This window comes from Suncus etruscus, chromosome 6, assembly GCF_024139225.1.
Source record: "Suncus etruscus isolate mSunEtr1 chromosome 6, mSunEtr1.pri.cur, whole genome shotgun sequence".
In the NCBI taxonomy this organism is placed as follows: domain Eukaryota; kingdom Metazoa; phylum Chordata; class Mammalia; order Eulipotyphla; family Soricidae; genus Suncus; species Suncus etruscus.
Genome location: NC_064853.1, coordinates 29,546,395 through 29,567,310, shown reverse-complemented (window position 1 = coordinate 29,567,310; position 20,916 = coordinate 29,546,395). Strand labels below are relative to the sequence as shown.

General features: G+C 35.7%; 1 protein-coding gene across 1 annotated transcript in view; it reads right to left on the bottom strand.

Annotated features, from left to right (window-relative positions):
• Window positions 1–327: 327 nt before the first annotated feature.
• Window positions 328–20,916, bottom strand: part of LOC126011669 (selection and upkeep of intraepithelial T-cells protein 1-like) — a 32,191-nt gene continuing 11,602 nt past the window's right edge. Inside the window, 3 exon segments of the mRNA XM_049775483.1 lie at window positions 328–629; window positions 7,082–7,442; window positions 7,444–7,522. Of these exon segments, the coding sequence (XP_049631440.1) occupies window positions 328–629; window positions 7,082–7,442; window positions 7,444–7,522 (742 nt within the window).

The following is a 20,916-nucleotide window of genomic DNA, read 5'->3' as shown; positions in this document are numbered from 1 at the left end:
ATTTTTTTATGTATTTGGCTCAGACTATTAGATTTCTACATTGGGATCTTTAGTTTAGAATTTGGGGAGAGATTTAAAAAGAAGTTTTTATTTTAGAAGTCTTTACCATATTATATCACTGAAAGTCAGCATAATTAAAACATGGGGGGGGCAAAAACACAGGAAGTATTTATTCTATATCAAGAAGGCAGACTGAAAAAAATGAAGTAAAAAAGAAAATTAGAAAGTGAGAAGATGAATGAAACAAGAAAATGTAGTGTTATGAAAACCAAGTGAAGAAAGCATACTCATAGTTTAGCATTTAAATCTTATGACAGTGGCTCTAATCTAAAAGAAAACCACACTGATCTCACCTGTCAAAGCAAGGCTTGTCATCTCCTCTTCACCAGTTAGAGGGTTGTGAAGGTAGCAAGTGACATTTCTAATGGAGCTAAGCATCAGGGCTACCTTCATGTTGAATAATTTCTCTGTATCCTGTGAGTGAGATTCTGACGTAGGTGGAATGATCTCCCCTCTGTCATCTCTCCATTCCATTTGAGGTTGTGGGAACCAACCTTCTGAGTTACACTCCACTAAAAGACCTTTTATATTGGGAGGATGCACAACAATCTGTACGTCTAAGCTGGTAGCTAGTTGGAGGAAAAAGTATTTTTAGGTGAAGGGAAGGGAAAGTATAACCAAAATTAAACCTCCCGATTCTCAATTTCTCACACTTTCATGCCTATGATCTTAGAAATTTGATAGCTAAATTCTATGAGGCTATTTGTCTCTACTAGAAAATGAAAACAAGATAAATTAGAATGAGGGTTATTATATGCAAATTTACATTGTCCTAAATGTTAGAGGATGAAATATGTTTCTTTTATTTCTTTATTTATTTTGGTGTGGCGAGTTCATACCCAGTGGTACTTAAGACTTCTGACTTTGCACTTATTGATCATTCAAGAAGGTGCTTGAAGGACCATATGGGGTGCTAGAGATTGAACCAAGGTCAGCCTATGCAAGACAAGTACCCAACTCTGTACTATCTCCAGCTACTCTGTTTTTTTTTATGAACTCATTATTTTATTTATTTATACTATTAATTGATTATTTTGTAAATTTAGGAGACTGTGCAAAGTCCAGGGATAATAATATGTAAAACAATCAGGATTTCAATCTTCATAAAGTTTATAGCTTAATTTCTTTTTGATACTTTATATTAGGTCACTGTTGAGCTGTCACAATAAATAATTAGTACAATACCAATATAAAAATATGCCTCCACAATAAATTATTAATATAAATTAATACAAGAATATGAAAATTTGTAAATTTATATAAACCTTAACTTTGTATACTATTTCATATAATAGGCAGTTGCTTAAAACAGATAAAGCAGTGGGTGTTAATTTGAAGAAAATGAGTATTTGCTTTTCCAATTTCAGGTCATTTCTTGAAGTCTGGGCAAGTCTTAGTAATAAAGGTATTAGAAGAGAAGAGAGTGTTACTTTAGAGAAGCTGTGTTCAATAAATACTTATATAATAATGTAAATATTTACATTAATGTAATATTAATGTGAATATTATACATTATTTTGTACTATAGTACAGTAGATATATTCCCCAAGAAATTGCCAGTTGATAATACAAAACTGAATTTTTTATTACTGTTACACCATGGTTATAAGGTTGTTCATAATACATAGTCAGTGTTGTTTTTTTTTCATTACAAATAGAAAGTTGTTCATGATTGAGGTTCAGTCATACAGTATACTCATCTTTCACCAGTGCACATTCCCCACAATGTCCCCATATTTCCTCCCCTCACCCCCGCCCACCTCGGAGGAAGACAATTTTTTCCTTCTCCCTCTTTCCTTCACCTCCTCCTTCTCTTTCTCCTTCTTCTCTTCTTCCTCTTCCTCCTCCTCTTCCTCCACCTCTTCCTCCTCTTCTTTCTCCTCCTCTTCTTCTTCCTCCTCCCCTTCCTCCTCCTCTTCTTCCTTCTCCTCCTCCTCTTCCTTCTTCTTCTTCTTCTTCTTCTTCTTCTTCTTCTCCTCCTCCTCCTCCTCCTCCTCCTTCTTCTTCTTCTTCTTCTCCTCCTCCTCCTTCTCCTCCTTCTCCTTCTCCTTCTCCTCCTCCTCTTTCTTCTTCTTCTTCTTCTTCTTCTTCTTCTTCTTCTTCTTCTTCTCCTCCTCCTCCTCCTTTCTTCTCCTCCTCCTCCTCTTTCTTCTCCTCCTCCTCTTTCTTCTTCTTCTTCTTCTTCTTCTTCTTCTTCTTCTTCTTCTTCTTCTTCTTCTTCTTCTTCTTCTTCTTCTTCTTCTTCTTCTACTTCTTTTCTGTATCTCTCTTCCTCTCCCCATTTTTAGACACTATAGTTGGCTGTGTTGTTACTTATGGGTATTAGCCCTATCATTTTTATCTCCTTTGAGCACCCAGTTCTTGCCCAGAATGGTCATTTCCAAAAACCATTGTCATAATGGTACCTTCTCTGATAACTGCATAACTGCATTCTTTCGCTATTTGTGACAAGCTTCTTACCATGGACAAGAACTACTGGTACTTTCCTCTATTGTCTCTGAATATTACTAACATTTAATATTCTTTTTATATATCCCACAAATGCATTTGATCATCCTATGTCTACTCCTTGCCCTCTGACTCATTTTGCTTACCATAATACTCTGCATATCAATCTATTTATAGACAAATTTCATTAGTCTGTTTTTCCCAATATCTGTGTGTTATTCCATTTGATATATGTACTACTGTTTCTTTATCTGCTCATGTGTTCTTAGGCACTTGGGTTGTTTCCAGATTCTGGTTATTGTGATAGAACTGTGATGGACATAAGTCAGCAAGGAAGCCTAGAGAGCATCTGAAATGGAAACAAAGGCAGAGAGAGCCAGAGAAGGGGCAGAGAAGTGGCTTCTTGGAAAAGGCTTAACATAGAAGCCATATGAGGAAATGTGCATAGCAGTTAGGATTATGAAATAAAGCATGCTGACTTAATTTTTTTAAAAAATTAGAAAGGGGGAAACATGAAATAAATTGAGGCCTTTGAAATAGTTCCCATTTGTATCAAGCAGTTCTCATTTGTATCTTAATTATTTTCTGTTGATCTTTCCCATTGCTTTTCATCTGACTTTTTCCCCTCTCCCTGGAGAGGGGCTTTGCTTGGATCTCAATAAATGGGAGGCAGGAGAGCTTTAGAGTTCAGCTACCATATAAGCTTGTGGTTCTGCGTGGTGGAGCGAATGGCTTGTAGGTGAACAGCTTGCAGTGTGTTTTCTTGCCTGCTATAACCTCTAAATCTGTGTTGATTACTTTTTGTGGGGAGTTTCTACCAAACCAGTTTCTCCTGTCCTTCCCTGGATAGGGGGTGTGGCATTTTCCTTTCCCTTCTGGAATATCTTATGACAAGGGAATGCTAGAAATAGAACCCAGTTGGCTGCATGCAAGGCAAGTGTCCTACTGCTGTGCTATCATTCAGGCCCCAAATCTATTTTTTAGAAGCTTTTTGGTAGTGTTTAGAATTTTCTAAATATGGGATCATATCATGTGCCAACAGTGGGAACTTGACTTTTTCCTTTCTTATCTAGATGCCATGGATATCTTTTTCTTGCCTAATTGCTACTGCAATTACTTCCAGTACTATACTGAATAGAAATGGTGAAAGTGAGCAGCCTTGATTTGTGCCAGCTTGGAAGGTCTTTAGTTTTATCCCATTGAATATGTTTGCCATGGACTTGTATAAATGGCTTTGACTATGAAAGTTCCTTCAATTTCCATTTGCTGAATGTTTTGGAGTGTTTTGGACCTTGCCAAATACTTTCTATGTATCTATTGCTATGATTATATGATTTTTATATTTTCTTTTATTAATATGGTGCATTAAGTTATTGATTTGCACATGTTGAACCATCCTTGCATTTCTGGAATGAATCCTACTTGGTCATGATGTATGATCTTTTTGATAAATTGTTGGATTAGTGTTTTGTTGAGGATCTTTGCATCTGTGTTCATCAAGAAAATCGACAGTTATTCTCTCTTTTATTTTTTGATAGTGCCTGTGTCTGTTTTTTGATAAAAGAATGATGTTAGCTTCAAAAGAAATTATTTTGGAATGTTTTGTTTCTTCCATTTCCTGAGAGAAACTGAAATGCATTGGAAGTAGGTCCTCTTTAAAGGTTTGAAAGAATTCACTAGTAAATTCCTCTGGGCTGGGTTTTTGTTTTAGGGAGGCCTATTTATTACAATTTCAGTTTACTTATTATTAATAAGTCTGCACAGGTATGTGAGATCATATTGTTTCAACCTTGGGAGGGTATAGGAGTTCAAGAATTTATCTATTTCTTCCAGGTTTTCTCATTTTGTGGCATAAAGCTCTTCAAAGTAATCTCTGATTGCTCTTTACATTTATGTAGTATCTGATATGACATACCCCTATTTAATTTCTGTATTTATTATTAAGTTTATTACTTTTTTATGGGTCTTGCTAATGGCTTGATTAGTCTTGCTAATTTTGTTTATTTTTTCAAACAATCAACTCTTGCTTTTATTGATCTTTTGGATTTTTTTTTTTGATGTCCAGTTCATTATTTTCTCCTCTACTTTTGTTTGCTTTTTGTTTTGTTTTTGAGATACAACCAGCTGTACTTGAGTTACTCCTGAATCTAAACTCAGAAATCACCCCTGGCAGGTTTGGGATATGGGATTCAAGGGATTGAACTAGGGTCAGCTGCATGCAAGGCAAATACCCTACCTGCTGTGCTATCTCTCTGACCTCTGCTTTAAATTTTATTATTTTCTTCCACCTACCTGCTTTCAGCTCATTTTATTGGTCACTTTCCAATTTCTTAAGCTATAACCTTTCTTTTTTCCTGATGAAAATTTACAAAGTTAAAAATTTCCACTTAATATTGCTTTTTCTGTGTTCCACAAATTCTGGTCATTCGTGTCTTTATTCTCATTTATTTCCAGGAATCTTTTGATTTTCTTTCTGACCCATTGATTGTTCAGTAGTGTGCTGTTTAATTTCCAGGTGTTAAAAGTTATTTCTCTGTCTGTAATTCACTTTTATTTTCAGTACATAGTCTGAGAACATAGATGATACACGTTCTATCTTGATTTTATGTAAGTTTTATGGCTCAGTATGTTTTCTATCTTGGCATATGTCCCAGGTACATTGGAGAAGAAAATTAATAATTTAACATTGTGGGTATGAAAAGCACTATATATCTACTAAGCCTCCCTCTTCCATTTCTTCCTTCAAAGACAGTATATACTTGTTTAACTGGTGTAATCTATCAAAAGGTGAAAGGGCACTGTTGAAATCTCCACTACTACTCTGCTGCTACTGATGTCTTTCTTAAAGTATTTGTTTTAAGTTTTTTGCTGGCTCCTCATTGGGTGCATATATGTTTAGAAGTGTGATTTCTTTCTGTTGTAACTTAATGATTAAGAAATGATTCTCTCTGTTTCTTACAACCTTTATAAACCTGAAATAAATGTCTGATTTAGTATGGCCACCTCCATTTTATTTTTATTTTGAAGCCAGACCTGACAGCACTCAGGAATTCCTTCTGGCCCTCTGTTGGGTTGTTTTTTTTTGGAGGGGGGGCATATGTGATACGGGATCAAACCTGAGTCATCCACGAGCAAGGCAAATGGACAACTCTGTGCTAATATTCTGGCCCCTTATCTCTGCCTTTCTTAGGAAGTTGTTTGCTTGATGGATTGTATTCCAACCTTTGACTTTGAGACTGTGTTTGCTCTATTTAGAAGTGTTTCCTACAGACAGCAAAACGTTCAATTCAATTATCTAATCCATTTTGCCACTTTGTATCTTTTAACTGGTATGTTTAGTCCAGTGATGTTGAGAGAGATGGTTGTCATAGGATTTTGTGCCATTTTGGGTGGAGAATTTTAATATTTTGTAACATTAGTCTTGCCATAAAGTAGACCCTTTAGTTTTTTTAAGATAGGTTTGAGTCTGTAAAATTCTTGAGCTTTGGTTTATCCATAAAATTGCTTATCCTTCCTTCAAACCTGAATAAAAATCTGCTAGGTTTGCCAGGGGCCAAAACTGAATTTTTTTTGTTTGTTTGTTTTTGGGCCATACCCGTTTGACGCTCAGGAGTTACTCATGGCTATGCGCTCAGAAATCGCTCCTGGCTTGGGGGCACCATATGGGACGCCAGGGGATCGAACTGCGGTCTGTCCTACGCTAGCGCTTGCAAGGCAGACACCTTACCTCTAGCGCCACCTTCCCGGCCCTCAAAACTGAATTTTTAACTTACTTTAATTCTGAATTTTATTTAAGAACGAGTGTAAGAATACCATGTAGCTAAATAACTATGACATTGGATAACAGCTCTGGAAATAGAGATTAGTGTCATAATACCCAATACAATGTTAAGACAGGTGTGCATAGTCCCCTATACTGATGCCTGTACATTTGTGAACCCTATTATATTGATTCAAGTCTTCTATTTCCCTGTTTATTTGTGTCACAATACTTCAATATAAAGTGACTGACTTAAAAATATACATTCACAAAGGGGCCGGAGAGATAGCACAGCGGCGTTTGCCTTGCAAGCAGCCGATCCAGAACTAAAGGTGGTTGGTTCGAATCCCGGTGTGTATATACATATATATATATATATATACATTCACAGAAAACATATATAGAATAAACATTCTGAAGATTGTAGATGAAGGATATTTTAAGTTTAGTTTGAAATTTAGAAGTCAGTGAATTGAATTGGAGAAATAGAAATAGACTGGGGATATTATTCTTAAGATAGGGATCATCTTTTCCTAACATATCATAAATAATGGAAAGCATATAAATAAATTTAGAAAGTATTCTGATGGTATTTTGAATGTCTAGCAGTGTATACAGACATAAAGAAACATTTCTTACTGTTTAAGGCATTGGCATATATTTGCATTCTTAACCTTTAACTCTTTGCAATTAAAAATTATATGCTTTAATTTGAACTTGTTAACCACAGCACAATGGTCAGAGACATCAAGAATTCTCTGAGGTTGGTTGATAATCATGGGCAGATGGAAAATTCAAAGAATTCATCCTCACCTGTGACCTTCAATTCTGTGATGGCATCATCATAAAATTCACCAGCTTGGAATAAGCAATGGTATTGTCCATCGTCTTCAACATGGACACCAAATATCCTGAGGGTCACTTTTCCCTCTCCAATGGCTTCCTTCAGTAGCTCTGTTCGCTCCACATACTTGGACGCTGTTTCTCCATATATATCTTTCCCATCCTTGTATAGGTGAACAGGTTGTGTGTAGTGTTTTCGGAACCAGCGTATTTCCATGTTTTCTGCACTCTGTGGTGGGGACAGCTGGCAACTGAGCTCAGCGTCTCCTTTTAGTGAAACCAAGACATGTTTCTGCAAGGCAGTTACTGTGAAATATCCTGGGGAGATAGTAAGCAATCAATGAAAGCGTGAACAATGATACACAGACGAAGATACAGACACACACACATCCAATGGCAAGGTAATAGAAGCTATTTTACTCCATTGCACTAGTTTGATTGTTTGTTACCAATGAAGCACAATTAATTTAAAAAACACTTTTTTAAAACCCCAGGAAGTTCTGGGGGCTTACACATAGCTCTATGCTGAGATCACTCCTGAAGCAATTCAGGCAACCATATGGGTCACTGGGTTGAACCCAGGCCAGTCACATACAAGGCAAGTACTTTACTTGCTGTCCTATCTCTCCAGATACCAAATTCACTTTGTAATTTTATGATACAACTCTTTAATGATAATTTAACCTCTCATATTTCTAGGTGACAATGGGATTTTAACATTCAAATGCCACCCTTTGGATTGCCTTACATTTTAATATCACGCCTGATTTTTCTTTCAGTAGATGCCAGCTTGGAGAAAATATTTGTCTCAATATTTACCTTTAATTTTATTTTCTTTAACAAACTCTTAATGAGGGTCTGGAGTGATAACACAGCAGGTAGGGCATTGCCATGTATGTGGTTGGCCTAGGTTTGATCCCCACCATCCCAGATGATTCTTTAAGCCTGCCAGGAGTAATTTCTGAGACAGAGCCAGGACTAAATTCTGAGTACCACTGTATATGGCCCAAAACAAGCAAGTAAACAAACAAAAAACCCAAAACAAACTCTTAATAAATTTTTTTAATTATATATATAAAAGAGACCAGCATACAGATATATTATATCTAGCTCCATCCTTAACAAAAAAGTCTGCACTCACTAAGTATTTAATCAAATAATGTTGGTTGGGTGATTTATACAGGAAATAAACTATTCTGTAAAAATATTTTTAATCACTGCTCTTGCTCTTTTCTCATCCCCAAGTTTACCCATGTCAATCATTTTAAACTGCTAATACATTGACCTAGAGACATGAGTTTCTCTTTTCATCCTTTTATTGCTCTCAGAGTAAGACTTCAATACAAAGGAGATTTTCTTTGTATCCCTTAAACATAATTTATCTAAAAAATTCATTTAGGAGGCAGTCTACTCCATCTATTGTGTAAAAGCTAAACAATTAACAAGACACACCTGAGAAAAATAAAGAGAAAGATTCTTAAAGAAGAGGAAGAAGAGGTAGATGAGGATATGAAGAAGATAGATAAATATAATGTAAGAATTATTATCGATTTAATAATTATTAATGTTTTTATTGAATTTGATTTGCTTTAACACATTGATGTCATCATGTACCATCAATGACTTACATTTGAATGTAGTTCAGGTAACAAATTATAGTATGTCAATGTATTAATATTTTACTTAAAATATTTAAATTTATACAACTTAATTTAATTTATAAAACTTATTTAGTTTAAAGCATTTATTTTCTATATGTCAAGATTATATGATATTGTTTTATCATTTAAAATACTTCCTTTTTTTTCTTTTTTTTGGGTTTTCAGCCACACCTGGTGATGCTCAGGGGTTACTCCTGGTTATTCGCCCAGATATTGCTCCTGGCTTGGGGGGACCATATGGGGACTCAGGGGATCAAACCGCGGTCCATACTAGGCTAACATGCACAAGGCAGACGCTTTATGGCTTACACCACTGCTCCGGCCCCAATACTTCCAATTTTTATTTATTTTTATTAAACTACCTACAAAGTATGAAAATTCATCTTTACAATTCTGTAAGATTTTGAAAGGAACAATAATGGACATAATAAAATTCATAATAACATGTTATTATAAATATTATAAAATAATAATAATATTCTTAACTTGTTTGAAAATTTCATAGTATGTTATTCCTTTTATAACTTAACTGTTAACTGATGTAGAATGGTTTTCTATACTTTCTTTTTTAAATATTTTATTGAAACCATTGTGTTTTACAAAGTTCCTCATAGTTAGGTTTCAGAAATACAATGTTTCAGGACCAGTCCCACTACGAATGTCAGCCTCTTTTCATTAATTTTTCCAGAGTGCATCTCAAGCCACCACATCCTGCTCCTCAACCTGTCAGCATAACAGGCCATTTTAAATTTTTGTTGTTAAAGTTTGGGTCTCATTATTTCATTGTTTTTGAATCTGCCTTGGATATTTAGTTCTATCCTTTCTTAATATCACCAATGTACCTAAAACTTCTTGGCCTCTGTCACCCATCCTTTTGTCTTTCTCCTCCTCTACTCAACCTCGTTCCTTTTCCTCACTATACTCTGAGACCTAGAGTGTTCTTGACACCCCCCCCCCCCAGTTAGACCATTACATTTATTCATGTAGTTACTCTAAATACCAGATAAATGTGATATCATTCTGTATTTATTTTTCTTCTTCTGGCTTACTTCATGTAACATAATATCTTTCATTCATGTTGCTGTGAATTACATGATTTCATAATTCCTTGCAGTTATGTAGTATTCCATTGTATATATGCACCACATCTTTTTTTTTTTTGATTTTTGGGTCACACCTGGCAGCACTCAGGGGTTACTGCTGGCTCTATGCTCAGAAATTGCTCCTGGCAGGCACAGGGGACAATATGGGATGCCGGGATTCGAACCATGAACCTTCTGCATGAAAGGCAAATGCCTTTCCTCCATGCTATCTCTCCGGTCCCTATGCACCACATCTTAATGATCCACTCATCTGTTGTTGGACATCTAGGTTGATTCAAGTCTTAGCTATTGTACTGAGTGCTGCAATGGGTTTTCTATATTTTCTTAGAAAATATAGGAAACACTGATTTTAACTGCCCAATTTACTAATTATCAAAATTGATAAAAAATACTTTTGAACTGATCATTCAAAATTATTAAGATTAAGCTTTCTGTTTTCTTTTCCTCGTGAGACAGCCCAGAAAACACCACACCTGTGAACATAATCTCTCCAGAGCCCAAGCCCGGTAAGATGTCCCCACCCAATAAACATGGGTGCTAGTTCCTGCCGTGTGTTTGGACACAAGAGAGTCATTGTAAAGGACTGCTGCTTTGATCCCTGCCTGCCTTTCGGGTGGAGCGAGAGGAGCATGGCCACTCAGCTTCACTCCGTGGCAGTGCCCATCTTTTAACCCCACACATTTTAACAGCACATAGTAAAAACCACACCACAGGTGTGGCAATGGGGGAACAATGCACGACAAACCCATGCATAGAGAATGAAGATGGCTGCTTTGATGACCCAAAAAGTACCAACCAGCAAGGTATCCTCTCAGATTAGGTGTTTAGAGAAGAAATATGGAGGTTGTTCATGGAACTCAAAGAAAGCATAGATAGACTTGAATGGAACACAAATAAAAATTCAGAGAATATGAAGATAGAAATCAGAAAACTTCATACTGAAATAATAGGTTTGAAAAACAGGAGTAACAGCAGCTGCGGACAGTGTCAGTGAGCTGGAGGATGAGATGCAGAACAACTCCATATAGCAGAAGAGATTGGAAAAGAACCTTAAAGCAAACGATCATACAATGGATAAACAACTCAAAGAATGTAAGCAGGTGAAAACAGAAGTCTTTGATAAACTCAACAGAAACAACATAGGAATCATTGGAATCCCAGAGACCCAGGAAGAGAGTGTTAAGAAGAATTGGAGGAAGTGTGAGAAGAGGAAGAGTAGGAATAAAAAGAGGAAGAAGAGGGAAAAGAAGGGGAAGAAGAGTAAGAAGAAAAAAGGGAATAAGAGGAAGAAAAGGAGGAGGAAGAACAAGAGGAAGAAGAGAAGAGGAGGAAGAAGAGGTAAAAGAAGAGGAAGAAAAAGAAGAGGAAATAAAGAAGAAAAAGAATAAAAGAACAAAGAAGACAAGAAAAGAGGAGGAGGAGACTAGGGATGTGGTTCAATTTTTACATCAGATGATCTGTATGTGTCAATGCCTAAATTTGATTCCAGATGACCTCATGTTCATGCTCTAAAAAGAAAAAAAAAACTTAACAGATGTAATCTGCTAAGTCAATGAACTAAATAAAATCTACTAGTATGTTAAAAAATAAAAAATCCAAATACTGGCATTGTCCAGAAAAAATTGACAGGTTTATGTATAATTGTTATAAAGTTGAACTGCTGAAACTTGTTCATTGGAACATTTTGACTTCCCATTAATGCTTATGCCCCTGCATTTATATTAAAAATTCACACACAAATAAAAATGGAAAAACCACCAAAAAAAAAAAGATTAAGCCTCCTACTAGGGTGAATTATTTTGTGCTTTGGTGAAATTTTTAATTTTTCATTGAAAATTAATTATTCAAATTATTTTCCTTAAGAAATATGAATATTGTTTTCTATAGACACTGTAACTTGGATGGGGTGAAATTTCATGTTGAGTGAAGTTAAGTCAGAATGAGAAGGATAAATACCAGATATTCTCACTAATTGTGGCATAAAATATCATCTGTCTCAAGAATCAAAGATGGACAAAACATTGACTTCCTATTACAAAAATAAAATCTCCAAAGATGTATAAATAGAAGAGAGGAGCAGGAAAGTAGTACGGGGGCATATAGTATAGTATAAAGTAGTATGGGGCAAGACACAGAGGACTGGGGACCATCTATGGTCTAGAGGGGATGTATATGCATATTTCTAAACTACTAAACCCAACATTGGAAGCATTGGACACAAACCACAATGAGTAAATTTAAAATGTATTTGTTAGGGAGCATATTGGGGGCGAAGAGGTAATCTTAGGGTCACTGGTAAAGGAACTCAAGGTAGGAACACTGTATGCCTAAAACTTTGTAAGCAAATTTGTAAGCAAAATTGTGTCTAAATTAAAAAATTAACTTAAAATGTTTAAAAGAAATATAAATATTTTGTTGTCATTACAATTTCTAGTAAGTTGTTGCCAATCTGGAAGCTGAGAGATAGTACTTGGATAAGACACTTCCTTACATGCTCCCAACACAGTTTGGGTCCCCAGCACCACATATGGTCCCCTGTGCACCACCCAGAATGAGTTTTGAGCCAATAGTAAGCCCTGAACATTGCCAGTAGTGATCCCCAAACCAAAATAAACAAATAAATAAATTACTACCAATCTAATTTTGCTCCTTCCTTAATAAAGAAATTTTTCTCTGAATGCTTTAAGATTCACTTTAGTTTTACTATAACGAATCTGTATGGATTGATGCTTCTGTCTCTCTAAAAATTTATTTTATTGAAACCATTGCAATTTATAAAGCCCTTCATAGTTGGGTTTTAGACATGCAATAAATTGGAGCCAATTCTGCCACCAGTGTCGATCTCCCTCCATCATGTACCCATAGTGTATCCCAAACGACCACCCTTTGCCCCGCAGCCTGTTGGTATAACAGGCCCATTTACAGTTTAGATTGTTAGAGTTTGGGTCTCTTGATTCCAGTGTTGTTGACTTTGGCTAAGATATTTAGTTTAGTTTAGTTTTGTTTTTTACTCCACCAATGAACCTGAAACTGCTTGATCCCTGGCCTCCATCATTTCATATGTGTCTCTCCTTCTCCACTCAGTTTCTTTTTTTTCTCCTCGATATACTCTGGGACCAAAGATGTTTGAAACAACCCTCATTTAGATAATTGCATCTATTCATGGAGTTATTCTAAATACTACATATAAGTGATATCATTCTGTATTTATTCTTCTTCTGGCTTACTTCATTTGACATAATATCTTTCAGTTCCCTCATGTTGTAACAAATTGCTTTATTTCATCATTTCTTATATCTATGTAGTATTCCTTTGTATATATGTACATATTCATGATTTAATTATTTGTTGCAGGTTTAGGTTGCTTCCAAGTCTTAGCTATTGTACTGAGTGCTGCAAGGAATAGCAGTGTGTATACATCCTTCACAAAAATTGCATCTTCTACATGTATTATTTTATTACTTCTATTATTTTCTGCATTCTCTTTTATAGAAATTCTGTGTTCTATATTACCCTTTCAACTCTGTAGCACGTTACCAAAAAGATGCCACAAACTACTTGCTTCTAAAAGTGCACCACATATTAAAATATTTCATGGGTATATTTTTACTAATTTGAACAGTTCAGTTGCAATAGACCTTTCTGCTTAAACACTTAAAAATTCTCAAAATTGAGATGCAAATCTGCCGAAATTTGCCATCTTGAAATGTGTACTTTTAAACTTTAGGAGTCATTTAGCCATTCTTGAAAATTGGTGGCAGGTCTCTGCCTTGTAAGATTGGCCCTATGTGAGCATATGCGCTATACAGGGGCTCATCATAGATTTTATCAGTCCTAGATTTCCCAGGCAATTTCCCAGGTGATCAAAACAGGTAGAACAGGAAGCAGTAAATTTCCTCCTTGCGAATGCCACATCTCCACTCCATTTCACATAAGTTACGCAGGGTGCCCTACAGCTCGCCATTGGTGGGGTTGAAACTACCACCAGTCACATAGGCATTTGTGTGAAGTCAAGCTGTTTGTTCTATCCTAGGTCAGGACACTTGCAAAGACTACTGCTATGGCAGGCACCCACTCCCCCAAGCTCATAGAGATATAACTGACCTAGGAAGCTATACTCAAAACCTATCATTCTGCCTCTCCCCCAAGATAGAACTTTTTAAAGCTTGTCTGCCACTAGGCAAAGCCCTAGCACTGCTCCAGCTCAGCCCTGGGTTGGTCCTGGTTCAGCTCTGACTAGGTTCCAGCTTCATCCTGTGAACTTAAAGCTTCAGAAACTCTCTAGGAAGTCACCATTTCACGTACAGATAAGGGCCCCTGTGAAATACACCTCTCCAATACAGCTGTACAAAACTTCATTTCTTCATATCTTACAGAAAGCATTCATTGACATCCTAACTCTATAGTCACCTACACATCCTAACTACTTCTACACTCAAAAAATACCTCCAGGTCGCAAAAATCACAATGGATAAACAACACAGAAACCCATCACTCGCAGCAAAAGTCATAGATTTGAAGACTCAACAAGTAATACCCTGCTGATAAGAACTTCAAAAAAGAATTGTTGAAGATGTTTTAGGAGATCAAAGAAACAGTTGTAATGGACAGCCAATAAAACACAAAAGGACATGATAAAGGAAATGAGGAAACTATAAGCAAAAACAGTAGAACTAGAGAATTTGATAGAAGAAATAAAGAACTAACTAGAAAGCCTCAAATCCTGAGGGAAAAAAATCAGTGAGCTCCCAGATGAGACACAAAAAGCCTCCAAAGTAGGGGATGGAAAATTCCTAAAAGTAAATGAACAGTGGACAAGAGAACTCTGGGATGAATTCAAGAGGAAAAACAAAAAAAAATTAGGGTCCCACAGACCCAGGAAGGCACTTTTGATGAATATGACACAAAGAAATGATTGAGAAGTTTTTAGAGTTGAATTACACATGTATCCAGATTCAAGAGGCCTGACAAATTACTAGCTAAAATAGACCCATGCTGTGTTTGTTTTGATTCCATTAAATCGGTTAAAATTTTCTTTTGAATATTTTTCTCTATCAGACACTTTGGAAATGGTGAATAATAGATCTTTATCCATGTAAAGTGCAGCATTCAGTATAAGAGGCAGATGATAACAGAGTAAATAAATAAATGCATAACATAGTTTCTAATAATAATAAATGTCATTTATAAAAGGAGCAGAAAAATATTCTTTTACTTATAAAGGCATTGGGAAGATTTCTTTGAGGGAGTTTATTTTATGAAAGGATGCATTATACAGATTCAATGTGATCCTTATAAGTATACCCATGAAATTTTAAAAAACTCAGTCAAACCTGAAATTCATAGGGAAAAATAACCCATCCCTCAAATAACCAGAGAAATCCTAAGGGAAAAGAAAATGGGGCATAACTTTCCCAACTTTAAACTATACTACAAATTAGTAGTAATTAAAATAGTATGGTACTGGAATAAAATTCTCAAATCAATGGAATAGAATTGAAAATCTAGAGACAGACCCACTGGCATATGGTTGTTAATATTTAATCAAAGAGCAATATATATGAAATGTGAGGAAAGATTCTTTAATAAATGTACTGAGAAAAATGGTGAGTCACGTGCAAAAAACTGACCTCAGGTTTTTTTCTGATGTCATGCATAAAGTAGAAAAGGGCTCATACCTGAAGTTGATGGTATCAAATGAAGGATATTGCTATAAAAGCATAAAATGAAACATGGTTTCAGAATTTCCATTATATCTGTGAGAAGAAGTGAGACAAGTTGAGAAACTGAAATATTCATAAGAGCTTGCAAAATCACATATTTTCATTCAATTCTTTTCTCATGGAAAAATAACAATAACAGATGGTTAGACACACATAACTATAAACAAGAAAAAAAAGAATAGGATCCAGAGAGATAGCACAGCAGTAAGGTGTTTGCCTTAGAAGCAGAAGGATGATGGTTCAAATCTCAGCATCCTATATGGTCCCCCGAGCCTGCCAGGAACCATTTCTGAGCATAAAGCCAAGAGTAAACCCTGAGCGCTGCCAGGTGTGACCCAAAAACAAAAGAAAGAAAGAAAGAAAGAAAGAAAGAAAGAAAGAAAGAAAGAAAGAAAGAAAGAAAGAAAGAAAGAAAGAAAGAAAGAAAGAAAGAAAGAAAGAAAGAAAGAAAGAAAGAAAGAAAGAAAGAAAGAAAGAAAGAAAGAAAGAAAGAAAGAAAGAAAGAAAGAAAGAAAGAAAGAAAGAAAAAGAAAGAAAGAAAGAAAAAGAAAGAAACAAAGAAACAGAAAGAAGAAAGAAGAAAGAAAGAAAGAAAGAAAGAAAGTAAAGAATAATATAAAGACTTTGTTAGTTCTATAATAGTTTGTTTTTTTTTTATATTTTATTTAAACACCTTGATTACATACATGATTGTGTCTGGGTTTCAGTCATGTAAAGAACACCACCCATCACCAGTGCAACATTCCCATCACCAATATCCCAAATCTCCCTCCTCCCCACCCGACCCCCGCCTGTACTCTAAACAGGCTTTCCATTTCCCTCATACATTCTCATTATTAGGACAGTTCAAAATGTAGCTATTTCTCTAACTAAACTCATCACTCTTTGTGGTGAGCTTCCTGAGGTGAGCTGGAGCTTCCAGCTCTTTCCTATTTTGTGTCTGAAAATTATTATTGCAAGAATGTCTTTCATTTTTCTTAAAACCCATAGATGAGTGAGACCATTCTGTGTTTTTCTCTCTCTCTCTGACTTATTTCACTCAGCCTAATAGATTCCATGTACATCCATGTATAGGAAAATTTCATGACTTCATCTCTCCTGACAGCTGCATAATATTCCATTGTGTATATGTACCACAGTTTCTTTAGCCATTCGTCTGTTGAAGGGCATCTTGGTTGTTTCCAGAGTCTTGCTATGGTAAATAGTGCTGCAATGAATATAGGTGTAAGGAAGGGGTTTTTGTATTGTATTTTTGTGTTCCTAGGGTATATTCCTAGGAGTGGTATAGCTGGATCGTATGGGAGCTCGATTTCCAGTTTTTGGAGGAATCTCCATATCGCTTTCCATAAAGGTTGAACTAGATGGCATTCCCACCAGCAGTGGATAAGAGTTCCTTTCTCTCCACATCCCTGCCAGCACTATTTATTCTCATTCTTTGTGATGTGTGCCATTCTCTGGGGTGTGAGGTGGTATCTCATCGTTGTTTTGATTTGCATCTCCCTGATGATTAGTGATGAGGAGCATTTTTTCATGTGTCTTTTGGCCATTTGTATTTCTTCTTTGTGAAAGTGTCTGTTCATTTCTTCTCCCCATTTTTTGATGGGATTAGATGTTTTTTCTTGTAAAGTTCTGTCAGTGCCTTGTATATTTTGGAGATTAGCCCCTTATCTGATGGGTATTGGGTGAATAGTTTCTCCCACTCAGTGGGTGGCTCTTGTATCCTGGGCACTATTCCCTTTGAGGTGCAGAAGCTTCTCAGCTTAATATATTCCCATCTGTTAATCTCTGCTTTCACTTGCTTGGAGAGTGCAGTTTCCTCCTTGAAGATGCCTGTAGTCTCAATGTCCTGGAGTGTTTTGCCTATGTGTTGTCCTATATAGCTTATGGTTTTGGGTCTGATATCGAGGTCTTTAATCCATTTGGATTTTACCTTCATACATGATGTTAGCTGGGGGTCTAAGTTCAATTTTTTGCAATTGGCTATCCAGTTGTGCCAACACCACTTGTTGAAGAGGCTTTCCCTACTCCATTTAGGATTTCCTGCTCCTTTATCAAAAATTAGGTGATTGTATGTCTGGGGAACATTTTCTGAGTATTCAAGCCTATTCCACTGATCTGAGGGCCTGTCCTTATTCCAATACCATACTGTTTTGATAACTATTGCTTTGTAGTAAAGTTTAAATTTGGGGAAAGTAATTCCTCCCATATTCTTTTTCCCAATGATTGCTTTAGCTATTCTAGGGTGTTTATTGTTCCAAACGAATTTCAAAAGTGCCTGATCCACTTCTTTGAAGACTGTCATGGGTATCTTTAGAGGGATAGCATTAAATCTGTATAATGCCTTGGGGAGTATTGCCATTTTGATGATGTTAATCCTGCCAATCCATGAGCAGGGTATGTATTTCCATTTCCGTGTGTCCTCTCTTATTTCTTGGAGCAGAGTTTTATAGTTTTCTTTGTATAGGTCCTTCACATTTGACAAAATCTTTTTAGAAAAGAATAATGGCTATGATTGTAGAATGTTGTCTATGTCTGTGACTAATGTCATAGGATATACACCTAGTAATGGTTAACATAATAAAATTGTATTATGAGAATTCTAATACAATTTTTAAAAAATTTAAATTTTCAACAAAAAGCAAAACTGCAAATACAGAACTATAAAATAAAAAGTCATACTTGACTGACTGGAAAGTGAATCATATTATAGAGACAGAAACCCTTTGACTAGTATTATTACAGTGACAGTAACTTTCCTGATTCTTTAGAAACATCTAATTTGCCTTACACCCTATTTTTTTTGTTTGTTTTTGGGTGACAGCCAGCAGCACTCAGGGGTTACTCCTGGCTCTACACTCAGAAATTACTCCTGGGAAGCTTGGGGGACCATATGAGATACCGGAATTTGAACCACCTTCTTCTGCATGCAAGGCAAATGCCTTACCTCCATGCTATCTCTTCGGCCCCCTTGCATACTATTTTGATCAAACTTTAAATGTTTCTGATATCTCCTAATTCCATATTCATAAAATATGTTTATGAATGTCATTTGTCACATTTAAAAACAGTCATTTTGTATATATTATACTCGAATATTCATAAAAATATCCCACAATGGGACATTCTTTATTCTTCAAGTTTTTTGTTCATATCAACTAATTTTATATAACAGAAGAAGTTGGTTTCAGTTAATACTATCCAGTGGGAAAAGGTACACTGTTACTATACAACTAGGAATAACAAGCATACCAATAGGATTTTCTTTACTTTTAATCAAACCAGACTCAAGAAATTGAGTTAACACCTTTTCACTGTGACCTAATACTTTAGGGTCAGTTTTAAGTAACCAAAAGCAAAAGCTGAAATAATGTTTTCTCACACTCTCTTTTGTTTCACTCAAATATAGGTCTCTTAGACCTCTAAATTGTGGGAACACAACAGGATATTTCCAAGGATCATAAATAAGAAGAGAAAAAGTAGTAAGCACCTTTCTACACTTACTTGAGCTTGGTGATCCTGGGTCAATTTTCTTTGCTCCTAGAAAACTGCTCCCACCTGAAGTTCTGACAGCAGCAATGTTAAGAGTGAACAAGAAAATCATCTAACAATTCCATTTGTCAGAGTTGCCATCTATTCTGGGGCCCAGTTGTGCAGTCACACCCTAATTTTCCTTTCTAAGGGAAATTCCAAGGCGAATGACTGTCTTAGCTCGTGAACAGGAATTTGTTTGACTTCAGAGATGCAGCAGGTATTACTGTATTGACATTACAAGTACTAACATGCCTCACATTATCTGATATATAACATGCAGCACATTATCTGATATATACATTCCAGTTGAGATGTTTGCTTAGTAAAGAGCTATGATAAAGGTGCTTATTTTGATTAAGCTAACTTCTATTAGAAGGGGAAAGAAATAAGCTATAGAAACACAAATACAAGACACTAAATTCAGATTACACCTTCAGGAAGGTTTCAGTAGATGAAAGTGCCTGACAAGAATTGTGAAACAAAACGAGCAGTTGGGTTAATTAAGGAAAGAAGCAGCACAATCTTCCAGATTGGGAAGCAGGAAAACAGTTTGAAAGACATGAGAAGAAAGTAAATTCAGAAAATTTGAAGTAGTCTACTATAGATGCTCTTACTTACCTGGAAACAAATGTATTACAGTCAACTGTGTCAACTATGTGATGCATGTTCTTCAAATAAAGTAAATAATTTTTTAAATGAAGAAATGTCAAAAATTAGAGGACAAAAATTATTCAACCAAACATCCTTTCAAAAGTGCAGTGTTGGCTACACTAATATCAGACAATATAGACTCAAAAAGATTATAAGAGACAGCAAAGGTAATTTCTCAATGACGAAGAGACATATACATCATGAAGAACTCACATTCCTAAATATATATGCAACCTATGAGGCATCAGCAAAATTATTAAAATGAATGTTAATAGATTTGAAGGAAATTATTGATATCAATACTAATAGTAGTAGGAGACTTCAGCATGGCTCTGTTAGCTCTTGATAGATATGAGACTAAAGCTCAGTAAGCAAATGCTTGCTTTGAAGAAAGAAATGGCAAAGAGGAATGGGGACTTACATACTTAGTATATACATGTGTGTGTACTATATGTACTATAGAATATATCCATAATATAGTATATACAATATATTCAATACATAGTATATATTAACCCTCCCAAAGCCAAATACACATTATTCTCTAGCTCATATGAGACACTGTCTCGAGTAGACAGTGTGCAAAATGTACCTCCACAAAGCTCAGAGGATAGAAATCACATCAACTACCTTTTCAAACCATGAAACATTGAAAATAAATGTTAATCACAAAAAGATAACACAAACATCTAGAAACTAATAGTTCCTTAATGAATACTAGGGGGTTAGAGAGAAAATTAAAAAAAATTCCTGCAAACAAATGAGAATGAGGATACAATCTACCAAAATTTGTGGGACACAGTAAAACCAATGTGAAGAGGAAAGTTGATAAAATTTTAAAGATTCATCAGAAAGGAAGAAAGGACCCATATAAAAAACTAACTGCACAACTTAAAAACTGGAAAATGACTCAAAAAAAGCACAATGCAGATAGAAGGAAGGAAAATAATAAAGTTTAGAGCAGAAATTAATGAACTGGAATACGAAAAAACAATCCAAAGAATCAATGAAGCCACGTTCATTGAAAAACCAAACAAATTGGCCGGGGTGGTGGCGCTAGAGGTAAGGTGTCTGCCTTGCCAGCGTTAGCCTAGGACGAACCGCATTTCAATCCTCGGGCATCCCATATGGTCCCC